Source organism: Grampus griseus, assembly GCF_964374135.1.
Source record: "Grampus griseus genome assembly, chromosome: 3".
NCBI lineage: Eukaryota > Metazoa > Chordata > Mammalia > Artiodactyla > Delphinidae > Grampus > Grampus griseus.
In genome coordinates, this window is record NC_139019.1 from 113,712,796 (window position 1) to 113,733,041 (window position 20,246).

General features: G+C 46.2%; 1 protein-coding gene across 1 annotated transcript in view; it reads right to left on the reverse strand.

The window, feature by feature from the left end:
• SPOCK1 (SPARC (osteonectin), cwcv and kazal like domains proteoglycan 1) overlaps nt 1-20,246 on the reverse strand; it is a gene marked incomplete at both ends in the record, with an annotated part of 555,003 nt that overhangs the window by 166,357 nt on the left and 368,400 nt on the right. The window contains one exon of the mRNA XM_082652183.1: nt 2,615-2,729. Within this exon, the coding sequence (XP_082508309.1) occupies nt 2,615-2,729 (115 nt within the window). The remainder of the gene's footprint in view (nt 1-2,614; nt 2,730-20,246) is intronic.

The following is a 20,246-nucleotide window of genomic DNA, read 5'->3' on the forward strand; positions in this document are numbered from 1 at the left end:
AAAGACCTGTATGCAGAAAACTATAAGACACTGATGAAAGTAATTAAATATGATACAAACAGAATGAGAGATATACCATGTTCTTGGATTGGAAGAATCAACATTGTGAAAATGACTCTACTACCCAAAGCAATCTACAGATGCAATGCAATCCCTATCAAACTACCAATGGCATTTTTCACAGAACTAGAACAAAAAATTGCACAATTTGTATGAGAACACAAAAGACCTCGAATAGCCAAAGCAATCTTGAGAACGAAAAACAGAGCTAGAGGAATCAGGCTTCCTGACTTCAGACTATACTACAAAGCTACAGTAATCAAGACAGTATGGTACTGGCATGAAAACAGAAATATGGATCAGTGGGACAGGATAGAAAGCCCAGAGATAAACCCATGCGTGTATGGTCACCTTATTTTTGATAAAGGAGGCAAGAATATACAATGGAGAAAAGACAGCCTCTTCAATAAGTGGTGCTGGCGGAACTGGACAGCTACATGTAAAAGAATGAAATTAGAACACTCCCTAACACCATACACGAAAATAAACTCAAAATGGATTAAAGACCTAAATATAAGGCCAGACACTATAGAACTCTTAGAGGAAAACACAGGCAGACATTCTATGACATAAATCACAGCAAGATCCTTTTTGACCCACCTCTTCAGAGTAATGGAAATAAAAACAAAAATAAACAAATGGGACCTAATGAAATGTAAAAGCTTTCACACAGCAAAGGAAACCATAAACAAGAGGAAAAGACAATGCTCAGAATAGGAGAAAATATTTGCAAATGAAGCAACAGAGTATTAATCACCAAAATTTACACGCAGCTCATGTAGCTCAATATCAAAAAAACAAACAGCCCAATCCAAAAATGGGCAGAAGACCTAAATAGACATTTTTCCAAAGAAGATATACAGATTGCCTGAAAACACATGAAAGGATGCTCAACATCACTAATCATTAGAGAAATGCAAATCAAAACTACAATGAGGTATCACCTCACAGCAGTCAGAATGGCCATCAAAAAATCTACAAACAATAAATGCTGGAGAGGGTGTGGAGAAAAGGGAACCCTCTTGCACTGTTGGTGGGAATGTAAATTGATACAGCCACTATGGAGAACAGTATGAAGGTTCCTTAAAAAACTAAAAATAGAACTACCATACGACCCAGCAATCCCACTACTGGGTATATACCCTTAGAAAACCATAATTCAAAAAGAGTCATGTACCACAATGTTCATTGCAGCATTATTTACAATAGTCAGGACACGGCAGCAACCTAAATGTCCATCGACTAATGATTGCATAAAGAAGATGTGGCACATATATACAATGGAATATTACTCAGCCATAAGAAGAAATGAAATTGAGTTATTTGTAGTGAGGTGGATGGACCTAGAGTCTGTCATACAGAGTGAAGTAAGCCAGAAAGAGAAAAACAAGTACCATATGCTAACACATATATATGGAATCAAAAAAAAAAAAATGGTTCTGAAGAACCTAGGGGCAGGACAGGACAAAGACACAGACGTAGAGAATAGACTTGAGGACACGGGGACGGGGAAGGGTAAGCTGGGATGAAGTGAGAGAGTGGCATGGACTCATATATACTACCAAATGTAAAATAGATAGCTAGTGGGAAGCAGCCCCATAGCACAGGGAGATCAGCTCGGGGCTTTGTGACCACCTAGAGGGGTGGGATAGGGAGGGTGGGAGGGAGACGAAAGAGGGAAGAGATATGAGGATATATGTATATGTATAACTGATTCACTTTGTTATAAAGCAGAAACCAACACACCATTGTAAAGCAATTATACTCCAATAAAGATGTTAAAAAAAAAAAAGAAAAAAGCAAGCCTATTGGGGGGCTGTGTGTGTGTGTGTGTGTGTGTGTGTGTGTTCTTGCTTTACGTATTTCTGCAGGACTGAAGGCAGATGTAGCCTGAATTCAAAGGCTCCTTCTGTCATCTGTAAAAGCCTAAGCCCACTGAATGCTGGGAATGGGTGGGGAGTAAGGGACAAAGGCTTTAACAACCCTGAAGAGGAGGGGAGAGACTTCCCCTGGGCTGGAGAAATAGAAAGACACACTCTCAGAAGGAATGGTGGCCTAGTGGTCTTGAGGCAGCAGAACCCCACACCAGTACTCTCGGCCTGGCAAACACACCCACGCCCCATGGAGCATGGAAGCAGACAACCCCCAGCCCCGCCAACCTCAAGGAACCTCCAAGGATTATCGTAGGGAGGATGTCAGTGGCAACCAGAAGACTAAAGGTACAGCCCCTGTTTTCTTAGCTAGAAGCTTCCTGGATCCTGAGGTCACCCCAGGAGGAGGAAGGGCCACCATAATCACCAGGAAGGGATTTTCTGTTCATCTGCTCAGATGAGGACTCAGAGTCAAATAAAGTTGATTCAAAGGAAACTAAGATATTAACTCTCTTTGCAAATATGCGTTTGAGAACTGAGATTCATACCACAGCAAGAGTTCTTACACCACGTACCATATGAGACACAGATACAAACACCTGCTCCCCCTCTCTCCCTTGTCCCCCAGAGATCAGGTACCCCGGATCTGCTGGCTGGAGAGGACCTCACAGCCTGTGGCTTACCTGGGGAGCAGGTGCTTACGGCTGACACACAGGGCAGTCTGGTAGTCCTGGGTCACACACACCTTGTGAGGGCTGCATTTCACCTTTAGGCAGGGGTCTTTGGATGGGTCCAGAGCTGAGGCAAAAAGAACATGAAAAGAGGAGTTAGGACCTCCAGGGAAATCCAATTTCTATTTCTACTCAAATAAACAAGAGGGAAATAAACAGACCATGTGTTTGCACCCTGCACTGTTTACTTAGGCTGGCGGGGATGGGAATGAAAACCCATACGGGGTGGGGGGGTGGAATTCTGTGTCTATTCCACGTGGTTTTCTTCAACATCAGGAGAGTGATTCTTTTGTGCTTTGGGGAGTTTCAGTGTCTTCATCTTGGCCAGGAACTACTTTTAAAACTCCTTTAGGATCTTGTGTGCTCAGCGGACCAAAAGCCACATTTCCCTCTTCGCGTATTTGTCTGCTATTGCTTTTTATGACTTTGTGCCCAATTTTACTTATTTCCTACAACAGAAAGTCCCAGAGGACGGAGTTTTTTGGCTTCAGTTCCATCCACACGGACTGTGAGCACAAAGAAGCCATTTTAAGTTTTGTGAAGAACTTCAGGATGAACAAGACAGTTTTGAGCCACACAAACTTATGACATAAACGGGCGGGGTGGGGGGGGAAAGGCTGACACACAAATATTTATTGTGCAAGGGAGAATCAGATAAGGGCCATGACAGGCATATAACATGATAACAGAGGTTGAGAGAAAAAGAGAGATCAATTTCTGGGGCAAGGATTAATGAAGCATTAATATGTGAATTGGATCTTAAGGGATGGGCAGGATTTTAGAAAGCAAAGCTAGAACAGGCAACCTAGGCAGGGCGGCCAGCACACTCCAAGGTAGACAGGCGTGGCTGGGCAATCCTAAGATATTTAGTCTGACTAGAAAGTGGGCTTTGTGGGTGGAAATAATGAGGGCGGGGGAGTCACTGGAGAAGGGTCTCCAAAGCCAGCAGATCACACCCTGCAGCATTTCCTAGAACAGGCAGGGCAGCGGGCCCCTGGCTAAGCAACACTCCACAGGCTGAGGTGTACACGCTCATCAGGGCAGACAAGAGGCCACAGGAAATCCTCTGCAAAACAAAAACAACGGTGCCATCTCCCAGCTCTGCGTCCTAAAGCCGATCAGGTGGTCAGCCTGTCGTAACTGCTCTCCACAGCCAGGCGAGGTCACGCTCCCCACACAAACATTCAGTTAAACGAATCGGCGTCCCAAGCAGGGACAGCACAACTGCTACAAGAAATGGGAGGACTCCCATCAGACCCTGGGCCCCCCGGCAATCACGATCCCCCTGCACTTAGAGGAAGTCAGGATTCCCGTCAAACCACCCAGGCCCAGAATCGCAATGCCATTTTCTTCCCACGGCTGCTGGGAATTCCTCAAGGGACCTGAACACACTATACCCGAAGGTATTTCTTTCTGGGGCTTGAACCGCTCAGGGCGGCTCCCTCCACTGAAGCAGCTTCAGCCTCCGCAAACAGAAACCAGGGTGTATTCTCAGGCCGGTCAGGTGAGCAACGAGACCCAGGCCATGGTCCCAGGGGAGTCACCTGGCAGCGCCTACTCCCCAGCGGATGTGCCTGGCTGCCTGGGGCTTAGCAGCAGGAGATGGGCTGCAAGAGAGACAGGCTAAAGCCCCAGGGACAGGGTGCTCACTCCGAGCTCCTAAGCTAAGGGCTTCGCCTCTGGGAAGTGAGTGGCTGGGGGCCCGTGTCTGCCCTCAGAGCCCTCCGGGGCTGGGCCTTTCAGAAGCTTGCAGCGGGAACTTCCTGGTCCCAGGTGGAGCTCTCTTTCCTCCTGAGACGTCCTCACGAGAAGCCAGGAGGCTGGTGCGTCTCAGGCCAGTGGCCTTCTCCTTGTGCTTTGCCCTCCACCTTCACCCCAGGGCAGCAGTCCAGCCAGCTGTGACTTGCTTTCCAGGACTCAAGCAGCACCGAGCTAACAATGAATGACGATCAGATGGCTGCTGAGGATGACCATGCTGGCCCTTCACTGCCCCTTCTCACACTTCTGGCCACCACAGGATGAAGACATCCCTGGCAGCCTGGGCCACAGGTACCAAGTGAGGCATTTCCTGACAGGTGTCAAGCGCTGTAGAACGCTTGGGATTTTCACTGGAGTAGATCTCAGAGATGGCAAACACCAGGCTGGCCTAGGGTCTCAAAATCTGCAGGACCAAATGACAAGATTTATTGCCAACTTTGAGCTGCTTCTTGCTTTTGCAGCCAACTTCACAGACATGCAATGTCCACACTGGGATCCAGATGGCCTCAAGGGGCAGTGCAATCTCAAGGAGAGTAAGTCAGCTGAGCACAGCAGGGAGGAGCCCAGTGATCAAGGTGAATTCTGCCTTCACTGCTTCCTGACCTTCTATACCTCAATTTTCTCTTCTGTGAAATGGGATAATAGCAGTCCCTACTATCACTTTTGGTTATCAAGAGGATGAAATGAATTCATCATTGTAAGTGCTGAGAACAGACCTGAAACACGTGAAGCACCTCATAGGTGTTTGTTATTTGTTGTGTGCCTGGATTTTGTTCGCAGAGTGAGCAATAAGCCTCCAAAATAACCAGAACAATAGCTCACACGTGTCCAGTGCTTTTGACATGCAGGCAGTGAACGAAGCCCTCTAACTGGATTACCGCACTTAATTCTCGCAAACACCCAAGGTGGCAGCTGCCATTCCCGTGCCCGTTGTACAAAGAAGATGAGAGGGGCGGACGGTATGTGACATCTGGTCGGTTGACTCCAGAACCCAAACTCCTCACCACGATACACCAGCAGCATGAAAATCACCTAGAGTCTCCTTTAAAAGGTGGATGTGGGGTCCCACCTTACACCAAGTATTGAGCCCAGATGTGCCATGATCCTGAGAGGCCTTCAGGGCAGGCTGACACTTAAGGAGTAAAGGTAAAGGGAAGCCAGGGGGTCTGGCTGGCTGGGCCACACAGGATGCCCCGATGCGCCATACACGGCCCCAGTGCTCCCCGGAAGGTGCGGATACCAACCCTGGGCAGTTGTGCCCTCTGCCCACCCCCTCTAAAATGCAGCAACCCCCCCAAAGGAGTCACCTGACCAGTGGCTGTCAATTTATTTTCTGCAACCTTGCTACATCTGTCACCCTACCATTAGGCTAATACTATAGATCACCCTCCTCCAATTCTTAAGGCTAACGTTTCTTAAAAAAACAAAAAAAAACTCCAACCAGAAATACTAATAAATAAAAATCATCAGCTATTTAACTTTATACACAAATTTACTTAACGATTTGCATATAGAAATCAAGTCTCCTAAAAATTAATTACCAGGGTCTGAATACTTCAAACATGCACGGGAATTATTTAGAGTAAATGAACTTCACAGCACAACAAAACAGTAACAAATCAAGCTGTCAGCGTTTATTTAATCACCAGGATGCATCTTGTTTTTGAAAAACAGCAGTACTGGAATTGAAAGGGGATGAGGATGGTAAAGGAGCGTGCCACTTCCATGTAAATACCGCCTCTCAAATACACTTCTCCCAGCAGCCCCGAGGCTCGTGGTGACTGAAAGGCACCCACACCTGTACTGGGCAGGGCTGTGCGGCTCCACTTTCTAGAGGAAATGATAGGAGATCAGAATAATAAGTGGCATTTGAGAAGCCCTTTAATAAGGTGCAGGGAAATTGTGCAGGTGAGGAGGTAGGGAGAGAGGGCTGAGAGTTCATGATAACCCTTACCAGGGGTAGAAGCTTCCTTGTCAAGGTGCTAATGATTTCTGGAAACTGCGCTCCAAGTTCCTCTCTTCCCCAGCGCATGCTTGATGATAGGACGCATCACTCCCCACAAGATGCCGAAGCCCTGCGTCCCCTCTACCTCTTCTACCATAATACCTGCAGGACTCATGTGGACTCAGACAAGAGACTAGGGCTTCCCTGGTGGCGCAGTGGTTGAGAGTCCGCCTGCCGATGCAGGGGACACGGGTTCGTGCCCCAGTCCGGGAAGATCCCACATGCCGCAGAGCGGCTGGGCCCGTGAGCCATGGCCGCTGAGCCTGCGCGTCCGGAGCGTGTGCTCCGCAACGGGAGAGGCCACAACAGTGAGAGGTCCGCGTACCGCAAAATAAAAACAAACAAAAAAAAAAACAAGAGACTATGCCTAACACAGAGCAGATACCCACGGGAGGTTAATTTCATCTTTCCTGCCCACATACAAAAACCAATCAAGTGTCAACTGGCACAGGATACATGTCCAATTAAGTTTTTCAATAATTTTTACAAAAACGTTTTTCAAAGGGAAAAAAAAACCAAGAATGAATTAATTTAAACAGAACTTTGTCAAGCTGAAAAACATCAAATTCAAAAGCCAGTTAATTACAGGCTTCATGTAAGCTTTTTTTGAAAGTAATTTTATTTTTTAAGCTCACTGCTTGGTCTCAATTAAGGTACTGATATTTTAATTATCGTAATTGTTTCTGAACTTGTTTTTCAGTATGAGTTAATTTTTAATTAGCTACGTTGATTTGAAAATTCTGAATCAAGACTTTTTGCTGTCTTTGGGCACATCCTACAAGCTCACTGTCAAACAGTCATAATACCTGGAACAGCAGAGCAGGGTACCACCTCAGAGATGCTAAGATGAGAGAATGTTCCATTTTGTGGTCCCTGAGAGTCACCTGGGGGTGTGGCATATGCTTGGGTTTATTCCATTAATATTTGCAGAGCATCAGTTCTGTGCAGGCCCATTTTTTCAGGCTGGAGGCTGGGACTTCTAGAGTGAACGAGATGTCATTCCTGCCCTCCAGAAGCTCACAGCTCAACAGAGGAGACACGCAATATGAGGGTAAGGTCTGTATGTTATGGGAGATGGGGGAGGTACCTCATCCAGCCTTTCAGTGGGTTAGGTGAGACCTCCTGGACAGACTGCTATCTATGGAAAAGTGGGTTTAACCCAGGTAATAGGATGAGGAAGAACATTCTGGGTAAAAAGAAGCTCCCATTCTAGATGTAAGAGAAATTGTGGCAAGTCTGGGGAATGGCAACATTTCATCAGGCCGGCAGCAGGCTGCAGCAGGGGTGCTGTGAGACACGACTACAGAGAGAGACTACAGAGAGTGGCAGCATCATCATGGGGGGCCTTGAAACCACAATGAGGACTCCGGGGAGGGGGGCGTGGCCACCAAGTTCCACAGTGACCGTCAAATATGGCACACCCTCCCATGCTGAAGTTGGTGGAGAGGGGGTAGGAAGAGAGAACCCTTTACACACATTTTACATGGAAACTGGTCCTTTGATAAGAACAGACAAACTCTACACCACTCGTACCCTCCAAATGAGATGGGGTGTTGAGTGGAGGGCCCAGTAGTCAACTCTTAGTGCCCCCTTTCCTCCTTTGAGGAACCTCCATGACCCCTTTTCCTGGGGATATTAAGCTACCTGGTGAGACCAAGATGCAAAGATTTAATCCAAAAACACCATGTGAACTTGTGGTCCACTCCTGTGACTTGTGGAAACTTCCTCTGACAAAAGGTCACTCAATTTTCAAAGAGTTGACAAATTAATGACTGTTTGTTGTCTCCTTCTTCCTTTTAACGTTGCTCTCTGCCCGAATCGTGCTCATGTGAGGTTCATCTGAAGAGCAAAAACGCTCCCAGTGATTCATTAGGAGTGACTTAATGGAAGACTGACAAAGAAATTACTCCAAACTGCTAAAACCTTGTCAAGCTAAGATCCCAAACATTTATGACGGTTCGTTTGTCCCCATGGTAACCCGTGCATGCATCTTGCTTCCCCCCATCCCCTCCAGAGGGGCTTGTTTACTAGCTGATGACAGAGCCTCACAGAACACAAACCAGAAGATTCCACCCAAAGGATTTTGCTGGAACCATAGAAGAATGGCAGCTTGGAAATCTTCCATCACTGATCTCAGCTTTCAAATCAAGGGGTTGGCCATGTTCTCTGAGGCCAAACAAAGGGGCCTATTGGCCATGCGTCTAAATAGGACAGATAGGTGAGTGATATAGAAGGCTGAATGTGTGTGTCCAAGGACTGGGAGATGGGAGTGGGTGGGGACATAGGACAGACAAGGACAAAGGGATAAAAAGATGCACCTGACCAAAAATACCCTCCTGGGAAGGGACCTTTTCTTCCCCCTTCAAACCAAGGGTCTGAAGACTCATTTCTTTCTGTTAAAACTAAAAGCATCCTCTCTCTTATATTTGTGTGTGTGTGTGTGTGTGTGTGTGTGTGTGTGTGCGTGTGTGTGTGTGTGTGTGTGTGTGTGTGTGTGTTTGCAAGGGGTGGTATAAACTATGAAGAGCCCTTTTGGAGGGCAGTTTTTCAACCATGTCCTTAAATGATAATAACCATTAAACATAGGTAAATAGGTATTTATTATATCGTTCCCTCAACTTTTTTATATATATGAAAATTTTAATAATAAATGGAAAGAACGGAAAAAAGAAACATCCAATGACCTAGCAGGTGAATGTGTTAAGCAAAAACATGTATCTTAACGATCTACAATAAGGGGAAATTATAAACAACTTGAGGGTCCATCTATATCCATCTGCTCAGACTGCCACAAAATACCAGAGATTGAGTGGCTTGAATAACAGAAACCTATCTTCTCACAGTTCTGGAGGCTGGAAGGCTGAGATCAGGGTGCCAATATGGTCAGTTTCTGGTGAGTGCTCTCTTCCTGGCTTGCAGACGACCACCTTCTGTGTCTTCACATGGGTTTCTCTAGGTATACTCAGAGTGACTAAGCTCTCTGACACCTCTTCTTATAATGATACCTATCCTACTGTATCAGGGTCCCACCCTTAAGACCTCATTTAACCTTAATTACTTCCTTAAAGGCTCCATCTCCAGAAACAGCCATAGTGAGGATTATGGCTTCAACACAAGCATTCATTCCATCACACCATCTACAGGGAAATGGTTACCTTAACTACAAGACGTCCATTTATGAGATACTGTCCACCTACTATAAAGGAAGAAGTAGGTTTATATGTATTAACATAGGTAGATGCTCATGGTGCATTAAGTGAAAAAGGAAGGTGAAGATGAGAAAACTGATTTGAAAAAGATAAGTAACTTTCTGACAATACACGGCTAATAAATGGCAAAGCCAGTACTCAAAACCAGGTCTGTCTACATCAAAGGAGATGTCCTTTCCCTTTCCTATCGTGCTTCCCTTGAAAAGAAGAGCCAGCCCCAACCTCCACCCATTCACACAGAGGACATCCTCCTGAATGTCCCCTATCTCCTGGGGCCATCCCTGCAACAAGCTGTGAATCAATTCAGATGCCCTATGGCTGCGGGTCACCACCACTGCAGCCTGTCACTGAGTAGTCTAGAAACATTACCCACAAAAGGCAGAGTCTCCTGCTCCCTGGAGAATCTCTACAGCAGGGAGACAATGACAAGTCATGACCATCGCTGGAGGCAAGAGCAAGTGTCCAGCCTTGTGAGAGTATGACACTCCTGCCTCTGAGATGCAAGAGTTAAGGATGCCCTAAGCTGGGCTAGAAGTAATAGCAGCGGCAGGGAAGAGCTTTAATCCCCTGCTCATGTGCAAAGCGAGACATTATAAGCAACCACCGATAGGTCCCACATGGCTAATTTACACATCCTGATCATTAGAAACGAACGTGTTCAGACGGGTCTACTAGGGCAGCTGTGACAGTAGGCGCCACCATATCACAGGCCACAAAATGTTATTAGCCTGGCCAGTCAATGCTCTTTCTCAAAGCTCTCATCCCACACCTTCTCCCGTTCCCCCAGCTGCTCTGGGATGGTGAAAGCAAGGACGCTCACTCTGCGTTTTCACCAAGAAACTGATTTCCCTTCAAAATTGGGATGGAGGAGAGGAAGAAAAAGGAGAGGAGAGGAGAAGAATTAAGTGGAAAAAAGGGAAGAAAAGAGCATTTTATTACATGAAGCATCACCTCGTCAGGGGGCTGACAGAGACAGTAACATCCACCGACCTGTAAAATAATGTACCATTATTCTAATTCACCATTGAGGTAACTGATATACAGATCAGTTTAATATGAATTTACTAATAAGTAAATTGCCACAGAGATGTTAAGTAACTTGTCTGTGGTCACACAGTTGCTAAGTCTGGATTTCAATCTAGGTGAGTCTCACACCAGAGATGATACTTGGAGCCACTACACCACTCACAAAAACAGCTTATGACGGGGGTAAAAGTCATGACTACAGTGCCAAGCAGCAGCATGTCCACCTCCCCCAAGAATCATGTCACCCATAGGATCCCTAAGAGGACTTCTCACTGTGAAGAAAACATTGTACCAACTGAAGTCAAAGCCAACTGCTTGGATGTGTAAATAAACTTATATGATTTTTATAATGAATACAAAAGTCAAAGTTTCTTTCCAAGGCAATGCTGATGTCCAGTGAACTTAACACTCTCTCTCTCTGACATAAGAAACAACATGGAACAAGTGAACCTCATCATTCCTTCTGTGAGTGGGTTTTGTGAAACATCTATATGGTCCATGTCACTGGGGAAACGCAGGATGGCTGGCGGTGACAAGGGACAGGACCAGGCAGCATGATCAACGAGACCTGAGAATAGTCACAACTCTCAGTAGAGGGACAAGACACCATGCACAGAGAAGTCTTAATGTTCTCATCCATCAAAATGGCCAGAATTTATTACAATGTTGTAATAGTTGAAGCACTTGGGTTCTATTTCATTGTAATTGACAGAAATTATTCATAAGACATTTATGAACAGAATTACTTAAGACCAGTTCCATAACCTAAGAAAATAAGAGGATACAAAAAGCACAATAAAAATCAAATATTTCCAGGAAAAAGGCATACTTAAAAGAGTGCTATAGCTCATAAAGTCTATCTTTTGTACCTGCTCCTCACTTCAATGCAATTAAAATTCCTATAAAACACATAGCTTTCCTCAGAGAACTAACTCCTTTGGTGCTAATGAGCATGATTCTGCCATTATTCTGCAGCCGTAGTAGGAATGTGGAAATTCAGAAACTGCACTAATTTCCAAAAAAATAAAAATTAGTGCACCTAGAAGATTGCCCAAGGGTTTGGATCAGAGAGGTGTGGGTTTGAGAGGAGAGACACAGCTGGCTACTTCCTGCTGATGTGATTTTGACGGGTCACTCACCTCTTTAGGATTCAGTTGCAGACCAACAAATCTACCTCATTGGGGTATCATGAGGATCTGACAAGATATCACAGAAAGGTGCTGAGCACAGGGCCTGGAATATGGTGTATGTTTTCATCCTCGCCACCAGCTCTTCAGATAAAGAAAGGGGATGTACACCAAGGGCAAGTGACCCCAGGTATTTCAGAGACTCAAGATCCTGGAGCTATGATGCTGTTCAGTCTTTCCAATCCCAAATATTAGACTCATCTCCACAGGAAAAAACATTAAAATTTCTTTTTGAACATCAAGCTCAGGGCCCAGTTTACCCAGAACACTTTTGCTGATTAACCAGATCTTCACCACTGCTGAAGCCAGAGTATGACAACTAAGGCATTCATACATCTCTAGTAGGGCTGTGCTCTGCTTTGTCTCATCTCAGAGATTGTAAGGTCTAGAAATGAAGAATAAAAACCTTTCCTTCCCCTAAATTATGTTCACCAACAGTACAACCTACATGGTCATACTCTTTTTTTTTTTTTTTTTTTTTTTCTCTTTTTCAAGAGAAGGTCTTTGGGCTTTGAAAAGTCTCTACTGGAGAGTCAAGGAGTTTGAGTGTTAAGGTATCCTAAGGGCCTACATTCAAGAGCCACTGGTAAAAGGCTAGAAAAAGAGGGAATAATTAAGGGGAGAGAATCTGGCAGACACTGTTGATCCCAGCAGCCAAGGGCTTGAGTCCAGGAAGGTTGGTAACATGTGGTATGCTGGGGATAAATGGGCAGCAAGGTTCATCCAGGCAGGTTTGGTGGACAAAGGTGGTGCTTTCCAATCCTCAGCTAGAGGATGTCCACCTGGTCTGTTTCTGCCTTGCCGTAGAGAGGCTGGCAGGAACAGGTGTTAACTGAAACCAGAACAGTAAAGTCTGCAGGGAAAGCCTGCCTCAGCTTGGAGATCAAGATGCTCAAGTGACCTCTCAGAGCCTTGCATAGTGTGGCATCATTCTGAGGGGCAGAACCTCGGTGCAGAGCTCTAGTTAAGTAACACCCCCGACAAGTCTAAAAATCAGTGGAAGGTGGGGAAACAGGCAGTCACACACCATATGTATCTATCACAGCCTGGTCTCCTTTCCCTGTTTTCCACAATCTAATCTAGTCCTTGCTTCTCAGACTGTGGTGGGCCAAGGAGGATGCACATTCACAGTGACTCTGCCTGCAACATCTATGTTACCAGATGGTAGATAATTTTAAACATTTTTTATTATTAAGTCAGTCACTGGTCTACTATGGAATAAGATGCAAAATTCACATAAACTTGGATCAAACAGGCTTCAAAAATGTATGGGCTCACAGTGGATTCTGCCCCCTAAACCTCAGAGTAGGTATTTGCTCCCACTTGCCCTTAGGGGTGTTTTAGTAGAAAAGTTTGAGAAGTGTTTAAAGGGTTTACCGAGTTTAAAGGGTCCTAGGATGAAGCAGAGAGCTCTCCAGGGTAGTGACATCTAAGATGAAAAATCAGTAGCAGTGTAAGTACATACAAAGAGCCTTCATCAGCAAATTGTTCATTCTTGCAAAGACCAGAAAGCAGGTCCAGGTAAAGCTGGTCTATCCCATGCCCCCTAGAACAGACCCCCTCCTCGCCCAACGCCATCTGTCCCAGGGCTCTATCACAGTCCCCTGGTGAAAGGCCCCAAGGTTTCTTAGAGAACTAAACCTGCAAAATCCAAGCTTTTCTGAGAGCTTTCGATGTGTCAAGCGTTGGGTGAGGCTTATAAATGAGCTACGAAGCATTTGCGGCTCTCCAGGTATAACTATCAACATTAAAGCTGTTATTACTTTCATCCTTCCCACTGTTTTCAGAAACTCTTGGCTCCAGATTTCAAAAGGGGTAATCGGAGACTATTCATTTCTAAATCCTTTCTTTCTCCAATTAGGGCAGATTCATTTCTGCTTTCTTGGGATGGTTCCCAAGGTTATTAAATTCCAGTCCTTAACTGTTAACATTGAAGCCATCGTGACAGAGTTAGCGCTGATTGGAGCTGAGGTTTCTTGGAGCACCTTCTAAGCCATTAGAAACCCCCTCAAGCTGAGAGGAGAATGCTTGCATCTCCCACCGTAGGTTTCAGTGAGTGCCGTATCATTTAAATCTTGTGTATTCTTGGTCCTCTGGTTTTTGTGTCCCACAATGTTCAATCATTTCGAAATACAATTTTCCACATGCATCCAAATAAGCTGAGCAATTCACAGTTCCAACCTTGCTCACAACTGTCTCTCTTTCCTGCCTGTCTCTTCACGAATGTGCCACTCAAGGGCCAATTCCCCACCCCCGCTTGCATCACTCTAAGCTAAGGCTGGTAGTGCTAATATAAAATGTAAATCAGGTCTAAACTGCACATGGAAGACAGATGCAATAATAAATTATGGGCAACTACCTATGAGGTTTCCTCAAGACAAATGTGGATTAAACACAAGGAGTAAAATCTTTCATTTTCATTCTTTAGCAATAAATACTGGGTCCCCAGCAGGTAAGACAGAGTAGGGAGACAATCATCTTTAGATACTATAATGGCTGAAAAGTTTTTTGGGGATTTTTTCCCCCCACTAAAGGAGGGGAATTGATGTTCTTGTTTTTGTTAAAGTTATGGATTCTAAATTTTTAAAAATATTCTTTTAAGAAAGAGCTTCAGGACTCTCTCTTCCACAGTCTGGCCTCAAACTTCCTTTCCAAAATTTAGTTCCCATTCCCTGCCCATTCTCTCCTCTTCCTCCAATATTTACCCTGCCCTCACTTACAGCAGACAACTCATAAGCCCTCAAACACCTGTTGTTCTTTCATGCCTCTGGAGTCTAGACTGCAACATCCGATACAAAGAGCCCTTCCATTCTTACAATTACCTTATAAGGCCACTATTTTCTCCACCTGATGAGAAAAAAATATCAGAACTTGCCTAAAGTCATGCAACTAGTAAGTGGCAAAGCTGGGATGTGACTCTTAAGTCTGTCAAAAATCTAGTAGAAGCCTCAGGAGACCACAGACAATATCTTTCCTCCTCACTCCTGCTTGCCCCTCACCTCCACACAGTCTGGAATATCATGGGGATACTAACGGTTGTTGAATGAGCGCGTGAATGGCCCCCAGCCCATGGACTTAATCACTCCTTTGTCTTACTCTGTGAGGCCAGGGCCAAGTCTGGCTCATCATTTCTGAACTCCAAGTCCCCTGACATTATGTCTGCTCCAAGGGATATAGTCAGTTAAGGCTGAATAAACTGTCTGTGCCAGGAGTATCTTTCCATAAATCTTTTATTTCTAGGTCACAAAAATTCAGAGCTAGAGGTGTCCCTGGAGCATCTGCCTCTAGACAAACATGATTGTATTTAGCACAGGAAAGACTTTAGCCCATCAATTCTGCAAACATTTATGAAACTCATTTTACATGCCAAGTACTATCCTAAGCACTGGGCATTTGGAGATGGGCAAGACAAAAGAAGCCCTTGCTCTTAAGGAACTGACATTCTCAAAGAGGAATAACAAGAAAGAGAAGGAAGGAAGGGAAGAAGGGAAAAAGGAAGGGAGGGAGGGAGGGAACGTTAGATAGTACTGAAAGCTAAGCAGCTCATTTTAAAAGAGTGAGGCAAAGGAGAGCTCCTGAGTAGCCCCGATGGATTAAGTAGTCAGGGAACTTGGGTCCATCTTCATGACCACCAAGACATGGCAGGCCAGGGACTGTGCTTCACTGCAGGGCTCTTGATTGGCTGTTGCTCATGTTGTTGAAGCTAAAGGTGAACAGACTGCAGAGAACCCAAACCTCAGGCTTCCTGGACACGTCTTTGCTCATACAAGCAAATCACCAATACGTGTGTTATGGATGATACGGTGAGGTCAAAGGAGCATGAACTATGGGCTGCAGAAAGATCCCATTTCACATATGAGTTCAGCTCCTTGGGTGCTGTGTGACCCTGGGCAAGTTATGCGGCCTCTCTGAGCTGTAAAGGGGAGGGGTAACATCCCCTTCACATGGTGCTTAGGAGGGCTGCAGGAGACAATGTATCAAAAGCTTAACATTACTCTCAGCAAGTAATCAACACATGTTAGTTTCAACTCTTTCCCACAGGATTCCTCTTAAACATTCCTTACAGTGGCACCAGCCCAAAATGGACCCATTTTCCTCTCTAGATTTCTCTACTAGGTCATCTTTAAGCCAAGCGCAGCCTTGAAGTCATCGTGCCTCTATTCTCCACCTCCAGAGAGCCACCTCCACTGTCATCCTGGTCTTGCTCTCTGCAGCAGCTCCCAGCCCACACCCCTCATCCCCCCTCTCCCCTCGCCACCCGCTGCGTCAGAAACCTGCTCACTCCACTCAGCATCCATCACCAGCCAGGCAGCCAACGTGGGGAAGGTCATGGGAAGGTCCCCCCCCCCCCTCAGTGAGGTCAAGCTGGAAACGCATACATGGCACTCCGTAAATACACGGAACAGAGTGAAACAAGAAGACAAATGATGAAATGAAAGAGATTCCCTTTGTCCTGAACACTGCTTCCCTAAGCAAATGTGTAACAGAGATTTTCTGGTACCAGGTCCCAGTGGCTGGGGCTAAATCAGCCATCAGGCCTTTTGTGATCCTGAAAAAGCTAATGAGAAGATGTGTTTCTCTGTAATCCAAACAGCATCCATTTCATGCCCAATTGTTTTTTAAAATGGGCAACAAATCTCTCTGGTGTGTTCCTTCCTCTGACAAACAAAAACTCTGTCTGTTCTCTTTGTGGGCCCTGTCCAGTCAAAGGGCCACAGGCCCTGATGCCAATTCAAAGTCGCTGTCACAAAGGCAGCCCCGCTGGGCCATCTCACTCCCTCCTAATGAGTTACCCTCATTGGAAGCCAAGCCCAAATCCCAGATTTTGAACTCAGACTGATGAAGCAGCCCAGTGATTTTTAACTCATTTCAAAATTGCAAGCTGACAACATTTCAGACTGAATTCACTCCTGTGTCAGGCAACGGCATTAAACAAGATGGAGTATGACAAAGCTTCAACATATACAGGAGAAATTCCCAGAACCACAGAATAAGGGACCTCAGGAGTACCTTCAGGGGGAAGCAGAAGTGCCTTTGCGTCCTGAGAAGTGGGGAGGGACGGTGGTAGGATGACCACCAACTCTTGCTGCAGAAATGAAGCGACATGTTGGACATGGTCTGATGTACCCCACTGGCATCCGCTACTATACGTTTCCCAGGTCAGAAGTACTGCCTCAACCCATCCCTTCCCCCACCAAGAGCTTCCTTCCATATTCATCTCTTAGGGGATAATTCCTTACGGGAACACCTCTCCTTAGCAACCTCTTCCCTATGAGTTCAAGAAGAAATCAATAGGAGAACACAGTTTACTCTAAAGGAGTTTAATACCTCATAATTTATCTACTGATTAAGCACAGACCCTCACTGAGTCCTACTGTGTGCCAGCCATCATTCCAGGTGCTGAACAAGAGACAGCCTCTCCCCATGCTTGTGGCACTGCCAGGCCCCTGAGTGATGCCAGGTACCTGCCACATCTGATCTCACAGAATCCCCACAGCAACTCCATGAGACAGGTGGTACCATCATGCTAGCTTTACAGCTAAGGTAACAGAGGACCTTGTAAAGAAACGATGCAGAACTTGCTCAAGCATCTAGGGCCAGAAGAGACAGAGCAAGAAATCAGACAGGAGTGGATCCAGAGCCACCTTGCTCCAGAGGTCCCAGAGAGCAGGTCCACATCCCACCGGTGTGCTTTGACCAGCCCAGACAGTGCTCTTAAAGTTTGAATACGTTGTTAGCAGTAACGAATTAGAGAATAACGTAGAGAACTCCAGCACACATTTCTGGGTTACTTTTTAGTAGACGAGCTGGCCACTCGGGCTTGCATTCCCACATGGCTGCCTTCTCCACCGTATCTTCTGTGCCCCCTTTATACTCGCTTTCACCTCGGTCCCTTCCTTTCCCCTTCTCTCCTACAGGACTCGCCCGGCTGGTCCTGAAGCCACTAGTGTTTGCATCACCCATGGCTTCATAAGAACATGCCTCGGGCTTCCCTGGTGGCACAATTACTGAGCCTGCGCGTCTGGAGCCTGCGCTCCGCAACAGCAGAGGCCGCGATAGAGAGAGGCTCGCGCACCGCGATGAAGAGTGGCCCCCGCTCGCCGCGACTAGAGAAAGCCCTCGCACGGAAACGAAGACCCAACGCAGCCAAAAATAAATAAATAAATAAGAACATGCCTTTTCTTTACAAAATGAACCACAGCACGATGCAAATTCTATACTTCCCTCTCTTAGCAAAGGTTCCCAAGACAATCGGGATGAAGTGTTCCTGAAGGGTTCGTCTTCTTTAGTTGGAAAGCACTTCATCATTTGGCAAAACAACATGATACTTTTTTTTTTTTTTTAGCTTTAACAGACTAATTTTTCTTCCTTTGAATTTTCGCATCTGTGTAATTAATTTAGCAATCCTGCGCCCTGCAGACTTCTTCCCTCCTAACAGGCTTTACTCTGCTTTTTCTTCTTAGAGTCTTGACCGTGCTGAACAACAGTCTTAGTGCTGTCAGATCCCAGAGGTGACTCTCTGGCAGGGGAGCAACCAAGGGGCCTCATCCCCCCGATATTTTCCTTGAGGTGGGGCATCGATGTATCCCCAAGTGGCAGACAAGGACACCTTCTACGTGGCTTCCCACCCTGTATAGGTTTCTGCTGTTCCATGCCCTGCAATTAACATCCTCTCCACATCACAACCCACAGAAATCCCATTCCCTGGGCACTAATGTCTGGAACGATATGACCAAACAGAAATTCCTTTGGATGAAAGGTTATTAACCAGGGGTCTGTGGACAGGTTTCAGGGGGCCTAAAACCTGCACCCCAAATTTTATGGACATTTTTGTGATGCAAGGGACCCAGCGTGGATGTTTACCTTGAGTCCTTCAATCCCCCCCTTCCTAGCAGCATCCTGTTTTCCTTTACATAGAATCACCTCTCCCCATTGAGTACGGGCTAGGTGGGACAGTGGTTCAAACTGCCTCCTTCCCACTAAAAAGACAGGAGTGATGTGTGCCGTCTGATCCTTGCTCCCCCTGCCCTGATTCATTCAATCCCAGTGACCTTCCTATGACTCGGCAAGGTGAAGGGGGGCCCCAGGGCAGAGGGGACATTGGGGATCATTAGTCTGTGGTTCCCACTGCCCGACCCTCTGGTGCTGCTTTAGTCCTCTCCAATTTCTAAGCCAGGGTTTTCCCACCCGGCCTCTCGCAGCCTCTGTGAGTCTTAGATATTCTTCTCGAGATATCTGAGCCAGGCTGTGCTCCTACCATCCAGAGAACCCTTAAGCAATACAGATTCATGGCCTGTAGAGAACATCACAGGCCCTGTGGTTAGAAACCACAGTTTCAGGGTGTTGAACAGTCCTTGTTAGTAGAAATGCAGCCATTTTCATAACTGGAAAGTTAATGCACTGAACCATCACTGCTGTGAAGGTGCAGAGTAATTGGGGTGAGCAGACCCTTCTCAACATTATAGCTCTCAGAAGCTCCTCCCTGGAGATGAAAAATACTGTGCGTATCGTGGGAATGTGGGTGGTGAGATTTCCGCAGAACACTCCCATGAAGGTCAGCAGGGGAGGGGTTGCTGGCTGTGCCTTAGAAGGGCAGGAGTCCTTTGGGGCACTGTGACGAGGGAGGGTCCTTTAAGAGAGGACAGGCTGGGCTGTGAGAAGACCCCCAGGGCAAACCCCATTCTCCATGGGGTGGGCCTGTGATGACCGGGTCAGGGTACCGGTGACCCGTATACCCAGGATCTCGTTCAGAGAAGGCGAACCATCCACTTGTCAGGTGGTTCTTCAGGCTTCACAGGGGAGAAGCGGCTGCACTGACTCCCAGGTTCACAGGCACAGTCCCAGTCATGTGCCTCTTAGTCCCAAGTCGAGAGTCTCAGGCCAGAATCAGGTCCAGCTGAAATAAGGTGTCCACCTTGACCCAGTCACCTACAGCCTGGGATGAGGGGTCTGTTATCAGAAAGCAAGCATGGCCACCAGAAGCCCACCCATGGGAATTTCTCTTCTTCTTTTTGGATGGAGACACGATATTCCTAGAGAATGGGTAATTTTGAGTTGGGAAGATACCTCAAAGGATATCAGCCTCAGGAAGCACATGAGGCAAGAAAAGACATGCCTTTTAAAATGGGCTCACCTCTGTCTTGACTAGTCTAAGCCACTGTAACACTCTAGAGCTGACCCTTGACGTCAAGGGTACGTTGTCTCACCAGTCACCACACAGAGCTCATTAGGATCATAATCAAGCCCCCGGTGCTCGAGACAATGTCCTTCAGGGTATCCCGTGTTCCTCGGGAACCTCGAAACTCTCTCCCCAGGTAAGGCTCGCCTCTGCTCCTGTCAACCTGAGCTCACGTTTGTATCTCTTTGGGCTCCGACGGCAATTACTGCTTACGCTGTAA